Raw genomic sequence first — 27596 nt, 5'->3', positions numbered from 1 at the left:
CTGTTTTTTGCTGAAAACCGATATTGTCCGACTCTCAATTTAAGATACCAATATCAGCCAATACCAATATGTGTAACATGACATACTACCTCCTGGGGTGCAATCAGCACAATGTTACATACAATATTTTTGAAATCTGATACCAATATCACATATTTTTCATCATGTTATGACTTAAAAAAGCTAGCTTTCCTATTTCAACTTTATGCCACTAAAATATTTTTTTCTCCTAATATAAGTTTATTCTTGGAAACAAGAAATAATCTAATAGTCCAACTATTACATTATTTTTTTTGTTTAGATAGCAAAATTATCCCCCCATTTCTGTTTTCCCCCAATTATTTCAACTTTCTTTTTGTAAATTTTAGAATTATAAATGTATTTATTGTTTTCTTAGTTTGTCAAGATATTGTGACTTAAATATATATTTTTTAAACTTATTAATTTCAACTACATGCGACTAAAATGACAAAAATGTTATGGCATTATTCTTGTAATTTTTTCTTGTAGTATTTTCTTTTCATTCTTGTAAAATTATTGCAGATTAAAAAAAATGTTCCCCTCAGTTGAGACCCCCGATGATGGATGATATATTGATATTGTATTAAAGTGATACTTTATTTTAACATGCAAAAACACCTTTCAATGTTGCTTGCTATAATGTCAAATATTAAAATTTGTTGTTAAAAACCTTTAACTTAAAACTGAATTTATTTACTATAGTAAATCTAATATAGTATCTAGAGATTTCAGCATACACTATAGAACATAAAAAATGTTTAGAAAATAACTTTCACCATCATGAGAAACTCCACAACCCCCTGAACTGGTTTTTCTTGTGTGACTGGTTTCAAGTACCTGAAAGTGTGTGATAGGTTGAGAAACTGCTATAGCTTATCAGTCCTACAGTATTTGATACTTAGTACTTAGTCATGGGTGCAAGAGGCCAAATGGATAGTTGCAATTGCATACCAAGATACACTCCTTGAAGTATTAATAAGCACATTGTTACTTAAGATAAGTGGCAGTTTCCCTTCAGTGGGTCGCATCATTGTGACAAAGCTATCTTGTAAAGCGTCTAATATCCCAAAATACATTTTAAAAGTTGTGTGATTCTTTAATGTAATGGGTACATATTATTACAAATATAAATGACAAAGATACATATTTATATGACAAAGATTACATGACAAATCTGACACACGCTGTACATGGCGTTTCTTCACTTGCATAACTTCCGGGAGTGACACTGACAAGTTGTCTTTATCCTAAAGGTAAAACCGGATGTTTTGGTTTTTTTTAATAAAAGGGTTCAATGATACCCGTAGAAGTTTGATAAACGCTATTAAAATGTATATATTCACCAGTACATTCAAAATGGTTGTCGCAGTTATTAACAATATGTGATTTCTACTCCCGGACTGGTTAGCGATACTTTTATTTTGAAACCAACATTTCCGGTAAAGCTGCTGCCATTGGGCCTTGACAAGTTGTAGCCGAGTGACGTCACTGACAGTTTGTTTGTCACGTTGAGCATGTAGTATTATGTAGTAGTATGTGTTAGCGCGTGGTGAGAAGCGACCCATCTCCTTCCTGCCAGCAGATACGATGCTGTGCTTGGGCTCTTTGGTCGTGGCTGTTTGTTCTCTCCATGTTTTGCAAAGACTTTGTTTTCCGTACTTTTGGAAAGATGTATTCTTCCTGTGGAACGTGATTCGGTATGGTTTGAGGCTGGAGATGTTCAAGCTCACTTCCAGAGTGTGCACCGTCCTGGACAGGTTCATCCAGCAGGCTCAACGCATCCCCGACAAGCCTTTTATGATCTACGAAGGACGCATCCTCACCTATAAGGACGTTGAGCAGCGCAGCAACAAGTTCGCTAATGTTTTCCTCCACAAACTCAACGTGAGGAAAGGAGACTGCGTCGCCTTGCTGATGAGCAACGAGCCCGACTTCATCTGCGTGTGGTTCGGGTTGGCGAAGCTCGGCTGCTCGGTGGCTTTTCTCAACACGAACATCAAGTCGAGATCTCTGCTCCATTGCTTCAACTGCTGTGGGGCCAAAACCATCATAGTTGGTGCAGGTAAAGAAGTCCTCTTCCGTCTTATGGCACGTGCTTGGCGCTTCAAATGACGTTGACGTTCTTTGGAATTTTCCCCATCACTAGTAATTCTTGGCATCTTGTTGGGTCATTCTTTGACAAGATTAATTAATTAATATCGCGTCAATTGGTTCCAGGATTAATATTAGTAAACATGTTTTATCAGATTGAATTAATCACATATGTGATTTTATATATTTCAAAATTTTTAACATACTGTGGTGCTCAAGGTTCATGGAAGACTATTTTAAGAGCAGTATAAAAAAAAAAGCTTGCATTTAACACACACACCCATCACACCCCATTAGACTCCACCGGGTGACCTGTCGGCTTAACAATTTCAGTCATGGTGTGACAACAAGAAAACCCAAAAACATCACAACATACCAACGCAGCACACCAATAAAAACAGACCAGGCATTCTCACTGGTTGAGCGGAGAAACAACGTACAACTATGCGACTTCAAACTACAAACTGAAGCGCTAAACACGTGGACAAGATTGTTGGTACCCCTCAGTTAAAGAAAGAAAATCCCACAATTCTCACTGAAATCAATTGAAACTTACAAAAGTATCAATAAATAAAAAAAATGGAGAATTAAACAATCAAAATCAGCCATCACTTTTGAATTGTTGATTAACATAATAATTAAAAAAAACAAATTAATGAAACAGGCCTGGACGAAAAATGATGGTACCATAACTTAATATTTTGTTGCACAACATTTTAAGGAAATCACTGCAATTAAACGATATCTGTAAGTGTCAATGAGCCTTCTGCACCTGTCAACAGGTATTTTGGCCCACTCCTCGGGAGCAAACTGCTCCAGTTGTCTCAGGTTAGATGGGTGTCTTCTCCAGATGTTTCAGCTCCTTCCACAGATGTTCAATGGGATTCAGATCTGGGCTCATAGAGGGCCACTTCAGAATAGTCCAACGCTTTTCTCTTAAACATCCTTCCTTGTTTTACATGCATAAACAATTCTAAATGCATACAAATGATGAACGAAAGGGCTAAATGAACATTGAATGTTACTCTAACTGTGATTGGCTGGTGACCAGTCCAGGGTGTACCCCGCCTCTCCACCAAAGTCAGTTGGGATAGGCTCCAGCATACACCAGCGACCCTAGTGAGCATAAGCGGCATAGAAATGGGACATTTCGGACATTAGGGATGTCCGATATTGTTTTTGTTTTTTTTTATGAAAACCGATATACGGATATTGTCCAACTCTCAAATTCTGATTTCTGACAGATGACATATCTCCTGTGGTGGAATGAACACATGTGTGTTGTATACAGCATTTTTTTAAAATATCTGTTTTCATGAGTTGTGGTCTTCACCTGATCGGAATAGTTTTAGCAAAATCTGTAGACATTTCCTCATGCTTGGTACGTCCCGATAATGTGATCTCCCTGAAACAGTATCACATTTATCCACCACCACAGGATGTCTCTTTTGACACGGTTGCTACAAACAAGACGCCATTCACTACCTCAATTACTAGTTTCCAGCTGACAGTGTTGCTAAATTGGCAACACTGATCCCTTCCGCTACATCTTCTTATTCTCTGGCAGACCAATCACCAGTCACTGTATGGGAAACACTGACATACGTAGGTTTAAGAAGCATATCATGAATAAATGACTGCTATTTTGTGGTTGACTATGGATTTTTTTTTTAGTAAAAATTGCATATTTAAGCATTTTTATGTATAGAAATACAAATATTAGAGGTGTCATGAGATCGGGTCTATGAGCACAATATGATTTGAGATTTTAACTTTACTTTTATGAAAAGACAATGACAAAATATAAAAAATATGACAATACATTGCAATTCACTAATATCATGTGTCAAGTGTCAATGAGCCTTCTGCACCTGTCAACAGGTATTTTGGCCCACTCCTCGGGAGCAAACTGCTCCAGTTGTCTCAGGTTAGATGGGTGTCTTCTCCAGATGTTTCAGCTCCTTCCACAGATGTTCAATGGGATTTCGATCTGGGATCATAGAGGGCCACTTCAGAATAGTCCAACGCTTTTCTCTTAGCCATTCTTGGGTGCTTTTGGCTGTGTTTTGGATCGTTGTCCTGTTGAAAGACCCATGACCTGCGACTGAGACCAAGCTTTCTGACATGAGGCAGCACATTTCTCTCCAGAATGCCTTGACAGACTGGAGATTTGATTGTTCCTTGCACAAATTCAAGACACCCTGTGCCAGATGCAGCAAAGCAGCCCCAAAACATAACTGAGCCTCCTCCATGTTTCACAGTAGGGACAGTGTTCTTGTCTTTGTAGGCTTGATTTTTCAGTCTATGAACATTCAGTTAATGTGCCCTACCAAAAAGCTCCAGTTTTGACTCATCTGTCTATAGAACATTCTCCCAGAAGCTCTGTGGCTTGTCAACATGCATTTTCGCAAATTTCAGTCTCGCTTTTTTATGATTTGCTTTCAACAGTGGTGTCCTCCTCGGTCGTCTCCCATGAAGTCCACTTTGACTCAAACTACGACCAATGGATGCGATCTGACACTGATGTACCCTGGCCTTGGAGTTCACCTTTAATTTCTTTGGAGTTGTTCTGGGCTCTTTGGATACAATTCCAACTATCCATCTCATCAATATGTCGTCCATTTTCCTCTTGCGGCCACGTCCAGGGAGGTTGGCTACTGTCCCGCGGACCTTAGACTTCTGAATAATATTTCCTATTCTTGTCACAGGAACTTCAAGCTGCTTAGAGATGGTCTTATAGCCTTTACCTTTCAGATGTTGGTCTATACTTTTCTTTCGAATGTCCTGGGACAATTCTTGCCTTCGCTTTCTGTTGTCCATGTTCAGTGTGGTACGCACCTCGTCACCAAACAGCACAGTGACTATTTGTCACCTTTTAAATAGGCAGACTGACTGATTATGAGTTTGAAGACACCTATGATGTCAATTAAAGGACACACGTGAGATAATCCTGTGACTCTGGTCAAATTGTTTTCAATCTTTTGAAGAGGTGCCATCATTTTTGTCCAGGTCTGTTTCATTAGTTTATTTTTTTAATATAAACTAATATATAGCTCTCCCACGTCTCTGTCACACCGAGCATCACACCCAGACTCACTCACTCGTGACGTCGCACCGTCACCTTCCAAGACCCGCCCTATTAAAGGCCCAGATGAACAAAGTCACAGATATTACACTGTACTCCCCTTTAATAAGCCCTTCCCCTGGGGGGTCAACAACAAACTCCCTGAACCAAGGCGGCCTCCGTCTCCGGGGCCGGCTCTGACTTGACACATGTCCGTCCTCAGGTGATGCCAGCAGCTGAACAGGAACAACAGCGGTGGGATCCGGGGAACTGGGATCCACCGCATGTTCCGAACCAGCCAGTGAAGCAGGCCCCACCTCGAACCGGGGAACGTCCCGGCCCCTGTACGGTGCCAACCTGTCCCGGTGCAGGACAACTCTTCTGCCTCTAGGGAGAACGGCAACTCTATAAACTACTTCCCCCACCCGCTCAAGCACCCTGCATGGTGCATCCCAATGACTGTCCAGTTTTGGGCAACATCCTCTAAACCCAAACTAGCTCACCCGGCAGGAAGTCACGTCCCTTGCTGCTCACGTCATGGTTCCTCTTCTGCCTCATATCAGCCACCTCCAGCCGGTCCTGCAACTTCCGGGCATACTCAGGTCTTGGGCGGTCCTCTGGGCTGTCTGGTGACCTCCCAAACGCCAACTCCACCAGTGTCCAGATCCCCCGGCCCAACATCAACAAGGACGAGGTTCAACTTGTAGAACTCTGGACAGCTGAGCGGTAGGCCATCAGCACCAGCGGAATGTGCCGGTCCCAGTCAGGCTGATGGTTAGAGGTGAGGTTGGCCAGCTGCTGCTGCATGGTGCGATTAAACCGCTCCACTCGGCCATCACTTTGCGGGTGCACTGGTCGCTCACATCTGCCACCCACGCCACAAAGGATGCTGAGACGCCCCCCCTTGCCTTTCATCCGTGCTGTCTCACCGGTACCTGTTCACTGTTCTGTCTGCTTGAGGTTGGCTCTATAACGGTCCCCACTGAAACGACGTCAGACCTCACACAGACCTTGTGGCTGAAGAACCAGTATCCATGCAGGGTACATCTCCAATCTGCACACGAACATGACAGGGGTCGCCCACCTCCGTCCAGCCCACTGTCACAACAGCTGCACCGTTGTTTAGCCCATACACAGCCTCTTCTGGTGGCTGCAGTTCCCGGTTAACACCAGAAAGGGCCCGTGCCATCCACGGGCCCCCTCCCGTTTCCCCGCTAGTCTTTCAACTTGGGGCAGCGACGCAGCAGGTGGCCTAGATGACCACACCCCCAGCAGATCACGGGGCGTGTGTGTCGATCACCTTCTTCCTCGTGGTGGGCCATTACTCAGACCAGTTCCTCCATCCACGCTGGCCTTTGTTCAGCCTTTTCCACCAAATTTGCAGCTGCAACCGGGTGGGCCAGTGACTGCAGCGCCCCCTTGGCTGCAATCTCCCTCTCCATGGCGAGCGTGAGGGCCTCATCCAGGGTTGTGGGGTGGGCGAGCTGGACATGCAGGCACAGCTCATCTGGTCTTAATGCCTGGATGAACTGGTCCCGAATCAACTCCTTCTGGATCAAGCCTGGCATCCCAGCATAGGCGCGCCGACCCAGGGTCCTGTCGTCATGGGCAAAGGAGCGGCTCACCTGGCTGTTGATCGCGGCGCTTGAACTCACAGCGTGTCATGTCTTTCAGGTCAAACACCCCAAAGCGCCTCTGCATTGCGCCAACCAGCTTGCCGTAACCAAGCCTCTCTTCCGGGCTCAGCAGCAGCAAGCAGGACGTTGCTTCATCTGTCGGTGATGATGCCAACAGCCGCGCCTTCAACCTCTCAGGCCAACCTGATGCATCTGCCACCAGCTCAAACTGAGCTTTATAGGCCTCCCAACTCCCCCTACTGGAGAATTTCAGTCCTTTCATGAGGTCCCACGTGTACTTATGGGCGCCGCCATGTTTGCTCCCTGGGCGGCCGCGCCCTCGTTTTGGCGCATGCATATTGATTGCGGATCATGGCATCCGTGCTCTGCCAACTTTGCCTCAGACATGCCAACCACAAGCTCATCCGCCTCCTCTTTTACCGTCGCTTGAGCGTCGAACACGTCTGGCAGGTTTATCACGCACTGACCAACTTCCTCCTTCACTTTACTTTGAGTGCCAAAATTGCCACAACAGCGGTCATGCAGCGGGTTGAGACCGAAGCTTCTGACACCAATGTAATGCCTGGTTGTGGTAAAGATGAGACACTCGCGTCGCTGATGCACTTCAGTCGCTTTATTGATAGCGGTAAACTGCTCACTCACACCCGGACTGCTGTAGGCCACAACCCACAGCAACACACGCACCCTCTCAACTCCTTGCTAGCTCCCCCACGTCTCTCTCACACCTAGCACCCAGACTCACTCGTGACGTCGCACTGTCGCCTTCCAAGCCCCAGAGTATGGCCATGGAAATAATTCTGCACATTGACACGGCCCAAAATCTGCTTTTGCTACCTCAAAATGAAGACACAAAAATAACTCCCAAGTCTCTCTCTCAACGCCGTCAATCGCCCACGACACTGAGCCAACAAGCCACAAGTCCGACTCTGACGAAGAGGCACAAAAGTAGGGGTGGCCAAAGTGCGGATTGGGGGCTATCCGTGGACCGTGGCTCATTTTGTCATTGCATCACTGCAGAAATTAAATAAAATAAAAAAACAGCAAAAATAGTCAAACTAGAACAAAAGATGCAATGAGAAGAAAACAAAATGTTGACCCCAACAGCCAACCCAATGAAAATGAACGTGATTATTATGTTCCATGCTTTGGTTTCAGCACCTTGGCGCTTTTATTCCATAGAACAACGACCTGAACGGAGTGATTCAGTGATTTTACATCAGGTCATTTACATAGTACAGTGTCATGGTAGAAATGATATTAGTGAATTGCAATGTATTGTCATATTTTTTATAGTTAAGTAGAAGTAAAGTTAAAATCTCAAATCATCTTTTTCACATTGACCCGATCTTGTGACACCTCTAGTATTTGTATTTCTATACATAAAAATGCTTAAATATGCATTTTTTTTTACTAAAATAAAAAATCCATAGTCAACCACAAAATAGCAGTCTTTTATTCATGATATGCTTCTTAAACCTACGTATGTCAGTGTTTCCCATACAGTGACTGGTGATTGGTCTGCCATAGAATAAGAAGATGTAGCGGAAGGGATCAGTGTTGCCAATTTAGCAACACTGTCAGCTGGAAACGAGTAATTGAGGTAGTGAATGGCGTCTTGTTTGTAGCAACCGTGTCAAAAGAGACATCCTGTGGTGGTGGATAAATGTGATACTGTTTCAGGGAGATCACATTATCGGGACGTACCAAGCATGAGGAAATGTCTACAGATTTTGCTAAAACTATTCCGATCAGGTCAAGACCAAAACTCATGAAAACAGATATTTAAAAAAATGCTGTATACAACACACATGTGTTCATTCCACCACAGGAGATATGTCATCTGTCAGAAATCAGAAATTGAGAATCGGACAATATCCGTATATCGGTTTTCATAAAAAAAAAAAAACAATATCGGACATCCCTAATGTCCGAAATGTCCCATTTTCTATGCCGCTTATGCTCACTAGGGTCGCTGGTGTATGCTGGAGCCTATCCCAACTGACTTTGGTGGAGAGGCGGGGTACACCCTGGACTGGTCACCAGCCAATCACAGTTAGAGTAACATTCAATGTTCATTTAGCCCTTTCGTTCATCATTTGTATGCATTTAGAATTGTTTATGCATGTAAAACAAGGAAGGGTGTTTCTCATAAAAAATATACTAAGAGTACAGATGGAATCACATACAATAATAATAATACGACAAGACACTCGTAATGTACACAAACAGAGGCAAAATTGTGGTGTACATCTTTGAGACTATCAAGGCATTCTGGAGAGAAATGTGCTGCCTCGTGTCAGAAAGCTTGGTCTCAGTCGCAGGTCATGGGTCTTTCAACAGGACAACGATCCAAAACACAGCCAAAAGCACCCAAGAATGACTAAGAGAAAAGCGTTGGACTATTCTGAAGTGGCCCTCTATGATCCCAGATCTGAATCCCATTGAACATCTGTGGAAGGAGCTGAAACATCTGGAGAAGACACCCATCTAACCTGAGACAACTGGAGCAGTTTGCTCCCGAGGAGTGGGCCAAAATACCTGTTGACAGGTGCAGAAGGCTCATTGACACTTACACAAATCCTTTAATTGCAGTGATCTCCTCAAAAGGTTGTGCAACAAAATATTAAGTTATGTTACCATCATTTTTGTCCAGGCCTGTTTCATTAATATGTTAATCAACAATTGTTTAATTCTCAACATTTTGTATTTATTGTTACTTTTGTAAGTTTCAAGTGATTTCAGTGAGAATTCTGGGATTTTCTTTCTTTAACTGAGGGGTACCAACAATTCTGTCCACGTGTGTATGTCCAATAATAATATGGAATTGGCACAGACTGGGACTATGTGGGGAAAAAAAAAACATCCTCAAAAATGTGGATCTGCATGTTTGGTCAGTGTCTAAACTAAACTGAAGTGGGGCCTCGGTTGAACTGGTCTGCTGATGTCCTGCTTCCACGAGGAGAATTGTGTTAAGAGGAATTACCATGCTCCAACCATGTGACCATTACCCAACCAAACAAGCATGATGTTGGTTATGAAAAGCGTCCTCACTGCTACCTAACAGAGAATATGATGTCACTTTATTATATACACAGACTGACAGGGACCTCTGGCATGGCATCAAACCCATATGGCGGTATACAGTGCAACCTATAGCGATGTACAGTATATCTCAAACTGTTAACATCTGTTAATGTTGCAGATGCCATAGAGCAGGGGTGTCCAAAGTGCGATCCGGGGTCATTGGCGGCTCACGTTTTTTTTTCTTTTTTTTCTTGGCCTGCAACACATTCTAAAGTATCATTTAACAAGAAAAATAAAAATAAAGCCCAATGGCAACATTAAAAAAAAATGGAAAAATCAGTCGTAACTGCACAAAAATAACGATGTGAAAAGTCATAGTTTAAATCATGGCGTAATATTATGAGGAAAAAATAACGTCAGTCGCCGCATAAATCTGAAATATTTAAAAAAAAAACATAATTATTATGTGTTTTTGGAAATAAGTAAAAATTAGGTTGCAGAAAAATTATAGATTGTTACAAGAATAAAGTCAAAATATAATGGTGAAAAAAATAGTTAATAAAGTTTATCAATAAATAAAGTTGACAGTTAAAATATTAAGAGAAAAAACAAGGTAATTCTTTGAAATGTAATAATATTACGGGAATAAAGTCAAAAAATCATGGGAATAAAATCATAATATTACGAAAAAGGAAATTTACGAATGTTGGTTCAGAACCAAGTTGAAATATTTTGAAAAAAACAGCAAAAATGGAAAAAAGACTGAAGTTCATACTAATAATAGGCTTTTTTTGAGATGCAGGTTTTTCTTGAAATATGCATACATAACGTGATTCGTTAGGAACAGGTACAGAGGTCATCTTACCTGTGGATATGGTGCAACTGGGGATGGGGGAGGGGGTTTTAAGGTTTGATGGGTATTTAATCTTGGGTTCGGGCAGGGAAATATGTGTTTGTGTTAATGTTTTATGGAGAGTTGTAGTAGCAGTGGGTTCACATAAGATGATAGTTTTGAAATCCAGTTTTAAGAGTTTCATGATTAGATGTGTTTTTTAGACCAACCTACAAACAAAAGTGGGACATTCTGTGCAGATTGAGAGTCCTATAAAAGGAGCTGCTGGAGGACAGTGATGTGTGGTGGTGTTGCTGCAGTACTTTGCTCAGTGATGTGAGTGAAAACATTTTTTCTTTTTGCTGTTTTTGGGAAGTCAAGTTATTTTTTCCAATTATTTTTGTTTGTATTTTAGTGTTTTTCATAAGTTTATCTTCCATGTTAAATAAATGTGCTTAGCCTGGGCAAACTGCAAGTCTGCCTCATGACTTTTTTGCGGCCTTCGGGCACCACATTACTACACTTTGCTTTTCCATTATCATGGTTCCACGATCGGTTCGAATTTCAGGGTCTTTTTTTGGTTCAACTCAAGCTCCAAAAGCTTGCTGGGCTCAGTGGGCGAACCGTTAATTCTTAACAAGGTCTGCGAATTACCTCTATTATTATTACATTGCATTGCATCTCGAATGAAAATGAATCAAAAAATGTTTGCAGTTTTGTGGTTTACTATGGCCCGTTACTCGTCAAAAAATAATGAAATACATGTTGTACTGTATGTAGTACTCAATTGCCACCAGGTGAACAAAACATTGACTATTCATTCCATTGCCATCACACTGCATGTTGTTAGCATGACTTGTTGAAGTTGTCCTCCTATTCCATGTGGAAGTGGTAAGTTTTTAGTTTCTTACTTTGTCTTCCCCACTCCATTTGAAACACTTTTGTTAAGTCAAAATAAACAAATTGGAGGCTAACTAGTTAGCTCGCTAGCATGCTATGCAGCCATGGTCATGTCTTGTGTTCCTGCAGTGATCCTTTAACAATGTGGTGTAAATAAAGAATAATAGGAGTGTAAAGATGACTATGGGGTGTCATTTCATGTTATTTCAGGGCTTTAATAATGGTTAAACAGGTTTTCTTTGCTCTAACTATGAAATGTATTAATACTGGAATCTACTAAATTCACTTACCACGGTCGGGCGATAAACAAGTGACCACTCTACCACTTAAAAGCCTCTGCTGGTGGACAGTGATAATTACAGTGGAACCTTGGTTAACGCACGCCCTGGTTTGCATGTTTTTGGGTTAAAACCAAAACCTTGCCTCGGTTTGCATATATTTTGTTGTTGATAATACACTGCATGAGTCTTAATGTATTTTTATCATAAAACATCCTTGTACTCTGACGCCACAAGTATCAATATTGTTAACACAAAACAGTTATAGCTTTACACTCATAGTTTTAGATCCAGAAACTATTCCAAATGCAAATAAATGATGAATGAAAGGGTGAAATTCATATTAGACTTGATTGAGGCCAAAGACACGATGTGGCAGCAAGTGTGCAACTTTCTTTGCCTCCATTTTGGGTCATTTTGCAGTAAACACTATTGAAATGAAAGGTTGGAAGATAAAAATATAGATATTATTATAACTGTGACATGGATGTTTTTTTTTCCCCCAGATGTAGCGTGTCTTGATGGCATCATAAGCACCCTCGTGGAGGACAACATCCAGGTGTGGACCATGAAGAGCCAGTGTGGGAACACGCAGGTGGACAACCTGTCGGCTCACATAGATGCTGCATCCGACAAACCTGTACCAGCAATGTTACGAGCTGTCACTTCCCTCAAATCCCCGACCCTTTACATCTTCACCTCTGGAACGACTGGTGAGTAGCGAGGTCATACAGTCATAGGCCACCACAGATTGCAAAGTTTCAGTGGTTTCTAACCCATAAGGCATGTTGGGAAGGGTTCAGAATTAGTATCTGTCTATGTTTTGATTCCCTTCTCAGGGCTTCCTAAGGCAGCAGTGATCACTCACCTCCAAAGCTTGAAAGCAGCAGGAGGGTTCTGGGCGTTTGGAGTGACTGAAAAGGACATCATGTACATCCCTCTGCCTCTTTACCACAGTGCAGCTTCACTGATCGGCATTGGTGGAACCATCGAGCTTGGTAAGTTTGCACGGTTCGCAGTATGGGTAGAACGTGGAAAAACCCTTTGCTGAGGTGTCTGTATGATTTGATGAAGATCTTTGTGGTGTAGTGTCAACTGAGCAGATGATGAAATATTTGTTTTTTTTCCATTTTACTCAAATTTGGAGTAACAACTGTTAATTGGTTCCAGACCCGACCGCAATAAGTGATTTTCCGCCAAGTAGGGTTCAATATTAATAAATGGGATATTTGCGTAATTTCAGTATAGAAACTTTATTTTACCATTTTTAGAGCCCCCCAGATATGAAATAACACCCCCGTGTTCAATTTTTACCCTTTTGTGTACTCAACTGTTCCCTGCAGTCATGGACACAAAATACGGCCATAACATTAACCTTCCTCTTGTGGTAGGGTCGGCATCGACCTGTTTTACATTTTAATGCATACAAAGAATCACATAACATTTGTTTATTGCATTAAGGCTTTTTGACTTTGTCAGAAAACTCTATTTCAACAAAATAAAACAAATTTTTTTTTTACTAAATTTAAAAATGGCCTGGTTGAAATTATGACCACTGTATTATTAGGGTCGGTTTGGACCCGGTTATAATAATATGATTAAAAAGCAATATTTTGAGCCACAACTGAAATCATAAGTGTACAATTAGCCAACACAATGACAACCAGCTCCTCTTCTCATCATGTAAGCTTCAGGGGATTCTCATTTTGACCGCTTTTCCAGTATACCAGCAGAAAAACAAGGTCCAGACATGTGAGGTGAATTCACTCATTTGACTGATGGCTGATTTCACTTTTACAATTTGGATCATGGAAAAAATGGCAAGAAGTACAGTGAACCAAGATCTGGACCAAATTTTTGGTGGCCATTACGGAGAGGACAGACCAGCATAGCCATTGAGATGAGCAGGAGGACAACGTGGAGTATGATCCAGAAGACACAGATGATGCGAGTCAGATGAAGAGGTTGCTGGTGGTGAAGCTGTTCTATATCCCTCAGTAATAACCAGGTAACAAAAGAACCTTCAATTTATTAATATGATTCTTTTGAGGTTCATTTTACCATTTTTGGAAATAGAAATGGAGGGGTATAGTGACAAAAAAGGCCTACATGCCCACACCAAAAGTATTAAAACCAACATTTTCATGGATGAGGAAGCCTAAAAAGGTAACCAAGACATGAGAAGCAAATTTGCTGGTAACTTATTGTTTTTAGTGTATTTTATATGATTTAATACATGGATCAAAACCGACCCTTTAACATAAGAGGTGATACCAGAAGAGGAAGGTTAAACATTAGCAAGCTAGCGAGCCAAAATTAAGAAAGTAAGAAGGATAAAGGAGGCAATAATTTACCACTTTCACACAAAATGGGAGGGGAACTTCTTTTGGTCATGTTGGACATGATATGGCTGACTATATAGACTGTATGACTGCATAGGAAATACTGTATTTAATGTCTCTTGGCAAAAAAATAGTATACTTGGAAGTTCATTTTTCAAGTATAAAAGTACACTACAGACCATGTATTAGAATGTATACTAATAATTCTTCTGACTAAATTTGAACATTTTAAGTTTATAGAAAGCATACTTTAAGTATACTACAAACCATGTACTCTTAGTGTACTAGAAAGTATACTAGTTTAATACTTCTTCGGATTAAATTGGAACATTTTAAGTTTATAAAACGTATACTCTAATATACTTAAAGTATACCACAAGTACACTTTTCTATATACTGCCACTGTACTAGTTATATACGTTGAGTCCCTATTTGTACTATATAATAATATACGTTAACTACACTTATAAACTTTGGTTAGTTTACTAGCTTACAGTACTACTTAAATTTTGTGATACAAAGTGATAAAGCAAACTTGCATATCCTTGTGAAATGCAAGCTCGACTCAACTTCAACTAAGATCCTCCTTTGTCAAAGAAAATCCCTTTGGAACCAAAAACGAAAAACTCGATAGAAACAAAATCTGTACTTTTATGACGTCTTTTCATTGACTTGCTTATGTTGTTGCATTTCTTTATGATTCATATCACATCTTGCATTGGGGGGTCTGGGAGTTTGGCCTGGGGATGGGCTGTGAGTGAAAAACACAAAGACCAAAACATGACCATATACTAATCTACTTCTCATGCAGTTATCATGGTCATTTCTTTGGATTTGGGAAAATACCGTATTTTCCGGACTATAAGTCGCACAAAGCCAAAAATGCATAATTAGGTGGAAAAAAAAACAGACATAAATTGCACATGGGGTTGCACGGGGGACGAGTGGTTAGCGCGGAGGCCTCACAGCTAGCAGACCCTAGTTCAATTCCACCCTCGGCTATCTCTGTGTGGAGTTTGCATGTTCTCCCCGTGCATGCGTGGGTTTTCTCCGGGTACTCCGGTTTCCTCCCACATTCCAAAAACATGCTAGGTTAATTGGCGACTCCAAATTGTCCATAGGTATGAATGTGAGTGTGAATGGTTGTTTGTCTATATGTGCCCTGTGATTGTACCCCGCCTGAAGACAGCTGGGATAGGCTCCAGCACCCCCCGCAACCCTCGTGAGGATAAATGGTATAGAAAATGAATGAATGAATGCAGTCGCACTGAAGTATAAGTCCCATTTTTTGTGGCTAATTTATTTTACAAACTACTTGACCAAAAGAAGACATTACATCATCTTGGAAGGCAAGTTCTAACATTAATAAAGGAATAGAGAACAGGCTGAATAGGTGTAAGATATGCTATCCTACACAATGGTAATTCATCTACATGAAAAATAAACATGAACAGAAAAGGTGTCCAGTGTTTATGTATCATAACAAACAGTAAGTACAAAAGTACACTGTTTAGTTTTCTTCATGGCAGTAAGAGTAGCCTCTGCTTTAACAAGTTTCTCACTTACTCCAAACTTTCTCTCTGCTGCTTGATTACTGTTTTCAGCCACAAATTTCAGTTTGTAGTCTGCAGAATACGTATCTCTTCCACGTGGTCCCTTTCAGGAAAGATAAGATAACACAAAGTGACAAAACAGGCTCAAGTGCATTGTTTACAGTCAAGTTTTACAGGTTGAAATGAGGTCATGTTAAGTACGTTTTAATAAGAAACCTCGTTTTTGCGTTTTAGTTTGTTTATTTTTACAGCTGCCCATATGCATGTACTCTTGCATCATAAGCTTTGAATGGTTTTATTTTTTTTTTATTTTTTTTTTATTTTCCTGGTTCACCACCACACCCCCTGTGTCCACTGGCCAACGTGTATCTACCAAACATTGGAACTCTCTGATGACCCGCTTTTTACTTGGCTAAGATATTTTGAACTGGAACCAAAGACTGAAGACCATTGTGAAGAGTTATTGCATCCTTGTTGTTGTTGTGGTGCGGCCCAGTGGCAGGCTGGCACACACTGTGATGTAAACCATTATTTTAATGAATATTAACGTGCCATATTGTACACTAACCCGGAAAATGTAATAAAACCAAGGCAAAATCTTGCAGATGTACACTGAAAAAAATGCTAACTGTATGTTAACTGAGGTTCGACTATTAGTGCCACATAAACAACCATGCCTCCACTTTCTTTCTCTCGCCTCTGCAATTTCTGATATTGTGGTTATTTTGGTTCAATAAAGTGGCTCATATCAGATGTGTGTGTACATCAGGGCTCCATCTAGTTCAAGATTCAAACTAACCTGCCACTAAGTCAGGCTATATGTTGTTTTCCGTGTTGCTATTCGTCTGTGACTTTATCCTTCAATGCTTTCTTCATTTTTGTCCACCATGTCGGCATTCATCCGTGCATTCTATTAAAATATGCTGGTGTGGGCAATCTCTTGAATGCGATACACAGTATGTTGCTTCACAACATTGAATAAATAGTACCCTTGTCCTCCAAAGAATCATTTATCTTGAATTGATGCCAAAGTCATTGACACCGGCTGGTGGTGGTCAATGTCCAGTTGATCCGAAAAAACATGGAGAGGTCATTGGCATCTAACTAAAGTGTGGACACCCCTTCCATTTCCTGTTCTCAAATATCTTACTTTTAATTTTTCTACACAAAATAAGATGAAAAATAAATAAACAAATCAAGAATAAAGAAAATCAATCAATCAGTAATACATAAATAAATATAATAATAACAATAAAACGGCAAATAATAAAAAAATAAGAAACCACATATAGTTGGTGGGTAGACAAATTATTTTTTTCAGATTAAAATGAACAAAGCATTATTAGAGCCATGTAGACATGACAAAACACGACTATAGTCACATTTATACTCTTTTTATTTACAACATATTGCGCAACTGCAGGGTCTCGAGACACATGCTAACTCGCAAACTTGAGAGCTAGTGACCTAGACGGTAGCCTTGAAGTTATTTCCTTTAAACTTAAATAGCCAAAAACTTACCACTTCCACACGGATAGGGAGGATAACTATTAACAGTTATTTAACCTTTAACATGAACATTAATCAAACGTAATAATTTTTTCTGGGTTCATGATACCATACAGCATCCATATCAAACTTGCGTGGGCCGCACGAACATTAAACTTTCATATCAAGGCGGGGGCCTCAAACTAGTGTCCTGCGGGCCACATTTGGCCCGCGGGCCGCATGTTTGAGACCCCTTCTCTAAGGGAAACTCATGAGCTGGATGAAATCAAGACACAAAAAACCAACGTGTTTCTGTATCATTGTTTGTAACATTGTTATTGTAACGTTGTATTCAATTCATTGTCTGCTCATCACAGGTGCCACCTGCGTTCTGAAGAAGAAGTTCTCAGCATCACAGTTCTGGAGTGACTGTCGAAAGTACAATGTGACAGTGTTCCAGTATATTGGTGAACTGTGCAGATACCTCTGCAACCAGCCACAGGTAAAAACAACATACTGGTATCTGCAGTTCATCACTCTGTTTCCCAAAAATGTTTTTTATCATACTGCTGCCATACATAAAGAAACGATGAAGCGGTGACTTTGACACGCCCCTTGGCAAGTTTTATAAACCGAAACCATCATGGCTGTGACGTCACGTCTAGAATACGACATAGACAGTGCCAAAATAAAAGACTGGTTAGCCCTGGAATGAAAACCCATAATGAATATAAGAGTCGGAGAATAGATCTAGTTAAAAAAACAAAATCTGGATTTACTAACAGAAACTGACAAATGGACTGCAATATGCTAGAAATACCAGTAACTGCAAACCACGGGTCCGGAACACTATATTACAGTAAAGTCTCGTTATATCGATATCGGTTAAAACGAATTACTACTTATTACGATACTATTTTCATTTCCCGGCAAATTTCTAGTCTTTTATGATATAATTAGCTCCGTTAGTACGATACCCGGTTATTATGATAATCCGGTTACTACGATGCCCTTTTCATCTCCCGCCAGCCAATTTGGTCTGCTTATATCGATACAAAAGCAGCTTAAATCAATCTTTGCTTAAGGATTTCAATACCAAAAAAGAACACGGCGAACGGCTGCTTCCAGTCAACTTTATTTTTCACACTTCCACCACCAGAGTGCAGCACACACAGCGGAAAACACCCGTCCCTCGCGCCTGCCCCTCCGGGTGGCAACACCTTCCCTATCGATAGTTCCGGGGTGAATTATGTCCCGGTAACCGGTAATCACTACAGCGTAAGTTTATTTTTATTTACTGTAGTACAAAATGTATTGTAGTACAAAAGCATGCTAGATACGCAATCCATGAACTCAAGGAGAAAATTACATGCCATATCAAAGATCCGCCCACTTTTAATGCAGTTCGGCGCAGGATCGGATATATGGATAGTCCGGCTATATCGGTATTTTTTCCGACTCCCGAGAATATCGATATGACGAGACTTTACTGTATTTCCTATTTCTGTCTTATTTTGTGTTATTGTCTCTACTATATAGTGTAAAGGTGATTATAGGGGTCTTATTTAATGTATAGAGGGCTCTAATAATGTTAAAAACATATGTTAAAGGTCATAAACAGGTCTTCTATGCACCAACTATGAAATTACCCTTTTTAAATGAGTCCTACTTTGTAGAAATTCACTTACCACGGTCTGTATGGAACCAATTAACCTTGATAAACGAGGGATTAAGTTCCCGCTTACATTAAAACTTGACTGACATCATAATCGAGGAACAGAACTTGTTTGTAACCTGTAAACAACATCTATTTAAGACATTTTAATGCCAACAAAAAAGGCAGAAGAATGATCACTGTACAGGTTACTGACATATTTTGTACTCCATAATAATTACATAACCAAATTTGCCTTTTCGTAGGACAACTTCATATTTTGTCGAAGCTCAGCGTATTTTCTGCACTGCTAATCAGCCAACATCTGTGACAGTTTGCTACTTCACAATCGCTCATTAGTGAATCACCCAGTGCCCTGCCAAGCAAAAGGAAAGTCTTTGTTTTAGTGTTTTCCTCCTCCCACAGTGAACACATTGACATGCACACACACATAATATGATGGCAGAGCCCTTTTTTTATGGATGCAGGACTGAAAGTCGTCTTTGTTCACTGTCCTTGTGTTATTTGGTTGAGTGGGAGCAAACTTGGCCATGGCACTAGCATCATTTGTACTGGGATTGATTAGCGGTAATTGGAAAACGGTGAAACAAGGGTGTTTTCTTTTTCAGAAGTGCACGCTTACTTGTTGATCGGCTTAGTCGCCGTAATGGTGACAGAAAGGCCCGCCCGCTTTCTGACCACGTTTTAAATGTCATGAAGAGAGTAGGAATAAACCCATTTCCTGAATGTGCGGAACTAACCCGCTATGGGGCCAAAGAAAAGTGACGTTAAATATGAATTTATCCATTCCAGTCATCATTCTGCAAAATATATTTTTTGTTCATGTTTTTTTTGGAATACTATTGAGACACTGACAATATCTAGTATTTATTTATTGACTGGGGCGGCACGGCGGTCTAGTGGTTAGCGCGCAGACCTCACAGCTAGGAGACCAGGGTTCAATTCCATCCTCAGCCATCTCTGTGTGGAGTTTGCATGTTCTCCCCGTGCATGCGTGGGTTTTCTCCGGGTACTCCGGTTTCCTCCCACATTCCAAAAACATGCTAGGTTAATTGGCGACTCCAAATTGTCCATAGGTATGAATGTGAGTGTGAATGGTTGTTTATCTATATGTGCCCTGTGATTGGCTGGCCACCAGTCCAGGGTGTACCCCGCCTCTCGCCCAAAGACAGCTGGGATAGGCTCCAGCTCCCCCTCGTGAGGAAAAAGCGGTAGAAAATGAATGAATGAATGACTGCAGAGACTGAACTTAAAAGAGAAACCAGTTAAATTTAAAAAAAACGGAGAGCAGTGAAGCATACAAGCGTAATCGTCCAATTGCATGCTGAGTACAACAAATTCCTACATGTTGGCAGGTCTGCACTAATATTGCACTATAATTTATGCCTCCACTCACCGCCCGACTTTTTCCGGTTAGAAACCCCTTGGAGCCTTGGTTTGCACTTTTAGCTGAAATGTTTTGTTAACATGTTTTGTTTCCAAATGATATTTCACTTGGAAACATCTACAGGTACAGAATAACAAGTTTTTACTTTTACTCTTCAGACAGAGATGGACAAAGTTCACACCGTGCGGATGGGAGTTGGGAATGGGCTGCGTCAGGATGTCTGGAAGGAGTTCCAGACACGCTACGGCGACATTAAGATGTGCGAGGTGTACGGATCCACTGAGGGGAACCTGTGTTTCATGAACCACATTGGAAAGATTGGCACAGTGGGACGTTCCAACTTCTTCTACAGGGTCAGTGGATGGTCATTCACTTTGCTGCAGATCCAGATAAAGGAATTTCACATTTAAATTGTACTACACTCCTGTTGGATCTTAAGGAGGTCCTAAGTAGAACTTCAAAATGTAGAAAGAATAAATGGGACTGAGACAAAAAATTATGTGAAGATCCAAAGTTTAAGACCATAGACGTCCAAAAAGACCTGAACCGGCATGCTTGATGCCAGTGTTTCCAAGGGGCGAGTGGGAATGTTGCTCCAGATGGTGAAGATGGCTCCCCAATTGGATTTAGATCAGGGGAACACACAGGATGGTCCTGTGGTTATTCCTCTGGAAGAAGTCCTTTATCAGGTGGGCATTGTGAACCGCAGCGTTGTCCTGTTGAAAAAGCCCCTGCAACATCTCCAAATAGACATCTGCCGTTTGACACCCCTGCACAACCAGAAGCTCCATTGTTCTATTGAAGGAAAACATCTCAGGTGGGCTCTCCTTGTCATGCCAGTAACGTTGGAAGCCATCAGGATCATCAAGGTTAAATTTTTCCTCATCAGAGGATAAAACTTTCTTCCACCTTTCAAAGTTTTGTGGCATTGAAGGAGACATTTTTGTTCCTTAAACCCTTCTCCCATAGAGAAGGGTTATTGGTTACTGATCTTAAAACTCTGATCAGGAGTGTACCTATGCTCCCTACCCTAAAAATAGACGGATTACACCATAAGGAGCAGGTGTTATCACCACTAATGCTTAGCCAGGGAGGTTAAAAGGATGTATTTAGCTGTAAGCCCTCTGACTGCAGCTATTCTTAGGCTGCTCTTCCCGGGGTCTTAAGTCACTACAACACAGGATTTTCTGTTAGGGTTAGGGTTTTTACGAGATAAAACACAAAAAAATTGTGAGGTTTTTTTCTGTTATCCTTGTTGGGTTTGTATGGGTAAGTAGCCCTATGATACCTGATTTTATGAGGAAAAACTTACTAGAGGGGGGAATTTGCTAGAGTTTGGACTGGAGCTTCAAGTGGTGCAGGGTCGTCAAACGGTGGAGGGGTTATGTGTTCTTCTTCCTGTCACACATTAAAGCGCCTTATCCTGTTTAACTGCACTCAGCAAAATAATGATCTCAGAAAAGGAGCTTCCAAGAACTACAAACGAATACACCCTCACCACTCGTGCAAACATGAACTTTGGTTTACAGAGAGAAGATATGATGTGAGGGCACTAGCATGAATTTGCTCGAGGTTATGTATCCAACAAGTATGAACACTAGCGCATCATAATGTCATCAAACCTCACACACAGCAGTGGCCTTTGGGAACAAAGTGGAGGTGAAAGAAGAAACGGAAACATTCATTCACCAAATCAGTTGGTCATAAGATTGAATACAATTTTGGTGAACATTTTTGATGTCACCTCAGAAACATGCTCACTATACTAACAGAGATCCCATAATCAGTATATATGTGACAGCATCAGAGAACCTTATACAGTAAAGTCTCGTTATATCGATATTCTCAGGAGTCGGAAAAAATACCGATATAACCGGACTATCCATATATCCGATCCTGCGCCGAACTGCATTAAAAGTGGGCGGATCTTTGATATGGCATGTAATTTTCTCCTTGAGTTCATGGATTGCGTATCTAGCATGCTTTTGTACTACAATACATTTTGTACTACAGTAAATAAAAATAAACTTACGCTGTAGTGATTACCAGTTACCGGGACATAATTCACCCCGGAACTATCGATAGGGAAGGTGTTGCCACCCGGAGGGGTAGGCGCGAGGGACGGGTGTTTTCCGCTGTGTGTGCTGCACTCTGGTGGTGGAAGTGTGAAAAATAAAGTTGACTGGAAGCAGCCGTTCGCCGTGTTCTTTTTTGGTATTGAAATCCTTAAGCAAAGATTGATTTAAGCTGCTTTTGTATCGATATAAGCAGACCAAATTGGCTGGCGGGAGATGAAAAGGGCATCGTAGTAACCGGATTATCATAATAACCGGGTATCGTACTAACGGAGCTAATTATATCATAAAAGACTAGAAATTTGCCGGGAAATGAAAATAGTATCGTAATAAGTAGTAATTCGTTTTAACCGATATCGATATAACGAGACTTTACTGTACGTAAGTTTTTCTATGTCTCCCAGCACACACTGTGGTGGACTGCTGAACAAAGTAGGAATGACGGTTCTGCGATTTGGCCTTTTAAACTCTACTTAGAACCTCCTTAAGAGCCAACATTGCAAAATGTACGCTCTTGCAATTTTCAACTGATCTTCAAATATTGATCAGGAGTGTCCTATTGTCTTTTGCACAGCTTCTCTTCAAGTATGACCTGGTTAAGTACGACGTGAAGAAAGACGAGCCGATGAAAGATCGGTTTGGTTTCTGTCAGCGAGTGAAGAAGGGTAAGAGTGTTCCCAAGATATAAAAAGAAGGATTATTCACTGAAGGCTGCCTTCATCTACACTGCACACAGAAAGTCAGGGATATTAGGCTTCCAGTATGAATCTAAGACCTCACCTAACAATTGGTCAACGGTATCTCACCATTGCCATTCAGTTCCTTGTTTGACAGAAATTGTGTAAAAAGCAGTGAAACATTCAACAGTTGGAGATGCAGTCAAATTAAGATTTTAGATTCATCTGGAAGCTTAAAGGGCCCCTGACAGGATCCATCAACTTTGCTTAAATATGTTATAAATAGTTTGTAATTCTATATTGTTCAATTTTTTAAATCGAACTGTAAATTCGCCAAAAAAAATACTTATAATTGATGGCGTCACCCGTGACTAGCGAGCTCTCGCAGTTCAACCTCGTTTCCGGAAGTGACGTCAGCAAAGTAACACAAGCCAAACAACACTTGTGTAACACAAGCCAAAGCAGAGTAAACAAACACTTCTCAAGGTCGACTTGGTTCACTATGTTTTTCATCCAAATAATAGTCATGCCAAAACATTGTGTTGCTGCTGGATGTTCACACTATCCGAGTAATACTGTTTATGCTAAGGTTTAAGACAAGAATGGAGGAAGTGCAGAGAACAGATGGACGTTCTTTGCAGTGATCATTTCACTTATGACTTCATCGAAGGAACACATTTGGCTTGTGGTATATTCTGCCAGATGGCATTGAACATTTATCTAGATATACAATCGAACAGGCTATTTAAGCCCTTTTATGCTCATTAAGCAGCCGATGATAAGAAACTCCAGAATAATTTACCCCTACCATTCTATGTTTTGAAGGCAACCAAACTTTAGCTCCATGTCTTAAGGCTGAAGTCCATGTCCGCCCCGCACAGAACAAAAGTTCCTCCTGCACTAAAAGTGCTACATAGTGTCTGCATGTTCCCAAATCCGTACTGAGGCGGTATTCATCCCCAAATATGAGGCTGAGCTGATCGGTTGAGGGGATCTGGGATCTGGGATCTGGGATCTGGGATCTGCGATCTGCGTTTTGAAACAAGCATCGGCTGATATCGATCGGTGGCCGATGGATCAGAGCGCCCCTACGAACAATATATAAAATATTTAAGCAGTTAAGTTGATGAATCATGTTAGGGACCCTTTGGGTATGCAATAAAACACAATACTCATGACTTTGACTTGTATCACATTATGCATTTTCTTTTATTTCTCAGGTGAGACGGGGCTTTTACTCTCGAAAGTAGGCCCCCGCAGCCCTTTCTTTGGCTATGCTGGAAGCAAGCAGCTGACTGAGAACAAGCTGATCAGAAATGTGTTTGTGAAGGGAGATGTCTTCTTGAACACAGGTGACCTTATGGCTGAAGACCACGAGGGCTTCATCGGTTTCAAAGACAGAATAGGAGACACCTTTAGGTATGGTTGAATTATCTTTATTGAGGGTATAGGTTATATGTTCTTAAAGATGAAGCTTCACATTGGAGATGCTTGATATTGGCTTCCTTTATGATATCTGATATCCTGATACCGTCCAGCACTTCCTTTCCGATACAAGTATCAGCTAATACCAATGTATGCAGCACTTTTTCACTTAAACTAATGTTAAACATCTGTTGTGGGAAAACGTTTCATTCAAACGTTTCAACTCGTACTGGTACATGTTGGTATATTTCTGGTGTACACCTTTTCAGTGTTAACTTCCTGTGTGATTGGTTTGGTGTTCTGTTTTTTTCCTCTAAATTAAGTAGGTCCGGCTTAAACATGCGGTATTTCTTGACTGTTCTATATCCTGTATTTTTATTTTATTTTTTTTTTTATTTTATTCAGGTGGAAAGGTGAAAATGTAGCAACCACAGAGGTGGCAGAGACTCTTGGTTTACTGGACTTTGTTCAGGAAGTCAACATCTACGGGGTGGAAATACCGGGTACAGTTCCAACATTCACCCTTATATTGATATAGTATGTGAATGGTTGTTTATACAGGATGAAATGATAGGATATCCATTGTCAGTTAATTTTACAAACTTAGGTACTAAATCTAACAGGTACTGAAGCCATAAATCAAATCAAATCAACTTTATTTGTATAGCACTTTTCCTGCAAAGACATGCAACACAAAGTACTTTACAGAGTTAAAAACAATTACTATAATTAAAAGGAAAACAAATACTAAGAAAGCCCCTCCCTCCCACCCTCCATACGAGAAGCACACACACACACCCACCCACACATACACACAATCACACAATCACACACAGTAGGGAGACATGGCATGGCACTGAGGATCAAGGAAACGCCGCCTTTGGGGCCGTCCACACTGGGAGGAGCCGCAGGCCGTGCCATTGGGGGACCAGCACCCGGGTCTCCTGACTCCGACAGACGGGCGGACCCCCACATTAAAGGGGGGGGTTCCTCCCTTTAGCCGGCCGGGTCGAAGGGACCCAAGGATGGCACCCCCTCAGCAGACCCGACACAGCCCCCAGTGTGGAGGACCACCCCTTAGGATACACTGGAGTTATAAGCTAAAGACTAAAAGCATAAAGCCTTAACTCCCCCTGACTTTTGCCGATTGGCAAAGTATTTGTTCGACAATACTCAGCAATACTCAGAACCATGGACACATGCATACAAGGTTACATTGAAGCAGCGTTCATTTTGACAGCAGTTTTCCATTGAAGTTTAGTCGTAGGGTTTGATTGTTTTGCTTTGTTTGATTGTTTTGACATAGTTGCCAGTTGCCTTAATTGATTTAGTTTTAGTCAACCAAATTTCACAACATTTTAGTCAGCTAAAATATAAAGTATAAAGGATAATGTCTTTAAGAACAATCTGACTCATGGTGTACTCTTACATAGAATGCTAAAATTATCACACAGCAACTTAACATCAGCTCAGCTCACCAGCAATGGCTGCCACTGGCCAATCCCATAATCATATTATGGGATATGATTGTATATTTTGGAATATTAATGTATATTTGTTAGTTCTCTTTGGAGTGTTAAGTTGCTGTGTGATGATTTTAGCCTTCTAAAATGACTCCGTGAGTCAGACCGTTGAGTATATTGAGTGCTGACCTCCTGACATTTCCAATGGTTTGGCAAGCTTGTTAGCAGTTCCTTGGCTCCTGCTAAAGAAAGAGCTCCCTTTTTCTCACTGATCTGGGAGCAGTGCGATATTTAAACGATTAGTAGTAGTTCTGAGGCACAGGGGATGTCACAAGATGAACTAGATTTACATGAGTTCTTTTGGGTAAAATGGATCTTTTTATATACATTTTGGATAGAGTTTCTGGAACAAATTTATGACGCTACCAGTGTTCGACTGTACAAGGTTTAAGAGAGGACAGCAAAAATGCAACCAACAAGTCAACAATAACAAGTTTATTTATTTAACAAGATAGTCAGAGAGGATTATTTACAGTACATGTTTATGCTGCAGAGTGATGATCTTAACGCTCGATGTTGTTTTTCATAGGACATGAAGGAAGAGCAGGAATGGCCGCCATGATTTTACGACCAGACCTCAAGTTTGACGGGAACAAACTTTTTGAGCATGTGGTGCGGGATTTACCCACATATGCTCAACCCCTCTTTGTAAGGCTTCAGGTAAGATATTTGCATATTCAGCACTCATGATTTTGATCCAAACACGTGGAAACTCCCTGGGATAGAACTCTGTTCTACCGTGTTGAAAGTAGATTTGTTGTCAGTCTAGGTATTTTATGTACCGTTGTTGTGTTTGTCTCCTCAGGAAGTCATGGAAATGACGAGCACTTTTAAGCAACAGAAGTTTCAGCTGGTTCAGAGCGGCTTCAACCCCTCAGCGATATCAGATCCTCTTTATGTGTTGGACCATCAGCAGCACAGCTATATCCCTTTAACAGACACTACGTACCAGAGTATACTCTGCGGCAAACGCAAGCTATAGCGCCCTCTGCTGGGGGTTAATGGCACACATCCAAGCACGTGACATCATGAAGTAGCTTGGCTTCGCCTTGTTTTTCACATGGTTAACAACTGCAATCAAACAGTGATTTTGTTCTTGGTGAACAGCTATAAACTAACCATTGTCACAATGAAGAACAGTTATTTGTACACCAATACAATAAATACAAATACTTTTTTGTAGTAAGAGTTAATTTCATGAAGAAACAAACACACCCAATTTATTGAATATATTATAATTACATGTTTGCGCTATTTGTGGTTTACATTTTCTATCTAAATACAATCAGAATTTCTAATATTGTTACAGTCAAGCAACATTTAAATTTATTTCCACTACAATTATAACAATGTATAGTAAATTCAGACATGAATGCACTGTAATGGACTTATTATGATAAATTATTTTGGTAACCTTCACATTCACAACTGAAGCTTTTGTTGTGAAATATCTGGAACTTTAAAAAAATATATTTGTATTGTGTCACATCCATTTGTTTTCTCATTCTGATGTTGCAATGTGTGCCTTGTTGTGCGTTTGTGTTTATATTGTTACATTTCGGGGCCGACTCTAAATAAATGAGTTGCCCCCCCCCCCCCCCCCC

The 27596-nt window shown here is 40.9% G+C and overlaps 1 protein-coding gene across 1 annotated transcript; it reads left to right on the top strand.

Annotated features, from left to right (window-relative positions):
* Positions 1–1517: 1517 nt before the first annotated feature.
* On the top strand, positions 1518–27596 carry slc27a6 (solute carrier family 27 member 6). The gene is made up of 10 exons (XM_058059641.2): positions 1518–2083; positions 12354–12560; positions 12687–12845; positions 17608–17732; positions 20451–20645; positions 22942–23032; positions 24265–24463; positions 24875–24972; positions 26522–26652; positions 26798–27596. The coding sequence occupies exons 1-10, from the start codon at positions 1609–1611 to the stop codon at positions 26972–26974; spliced, it is 1857 nt and encodes a 618-aa protein (XP_057915624.2). The 5' UTR covers positions 1518–1608; the 3' UTR covers positions 26975–27596.

Source organism: Doryrhamphus excisus, linkage group LG10 (assembly GCF_037039965.1).
Source record: "Doryrhamphus excisus strain RoL-2023G ecotype Guam linkage group LG10, RoL_Dexc_Guam_v1.1, whole genome shotgun sequence".
NCBI classification, from domain to species: Eukaryota; Metazoa; Chordata; class Actinopteri; order Syngnathiformes; family Syngnathidae; genus Doryrhamphus; species Doryrhamphus excisus.
The sequence above is the reverse complement of the archived record's forward strand: the minus strand, read 5'-3'. Positions and strand labels throughout refer to the sequence as shown.

Excerpts from the sequence above, each read along its gene's own strand:
- slc27a6 (XM_058059641.2), top strand. The coding sequence starts at position 1,609 with ATGCTGTGCTTGGGCTCTTTGGTCGTGGCTGTTTGTTCTCTCCATGTT. Across the intron at positions 2,084-12,353 it reads AACCATCATAGTTGGTGCAG|ATGTAGCGTGTCTTGATGGC; the intron begins GTAAAGAAGTCC and ends TTTTTCCCCCAG. Across the intron at positions 24,973-26,521 it reads CTACGGGGTGGAAATACCGG|GACATGAAGGAAGAGCAGGA; the intron begins GTACAGTTCCAA and ends TGTTTTTCATAG.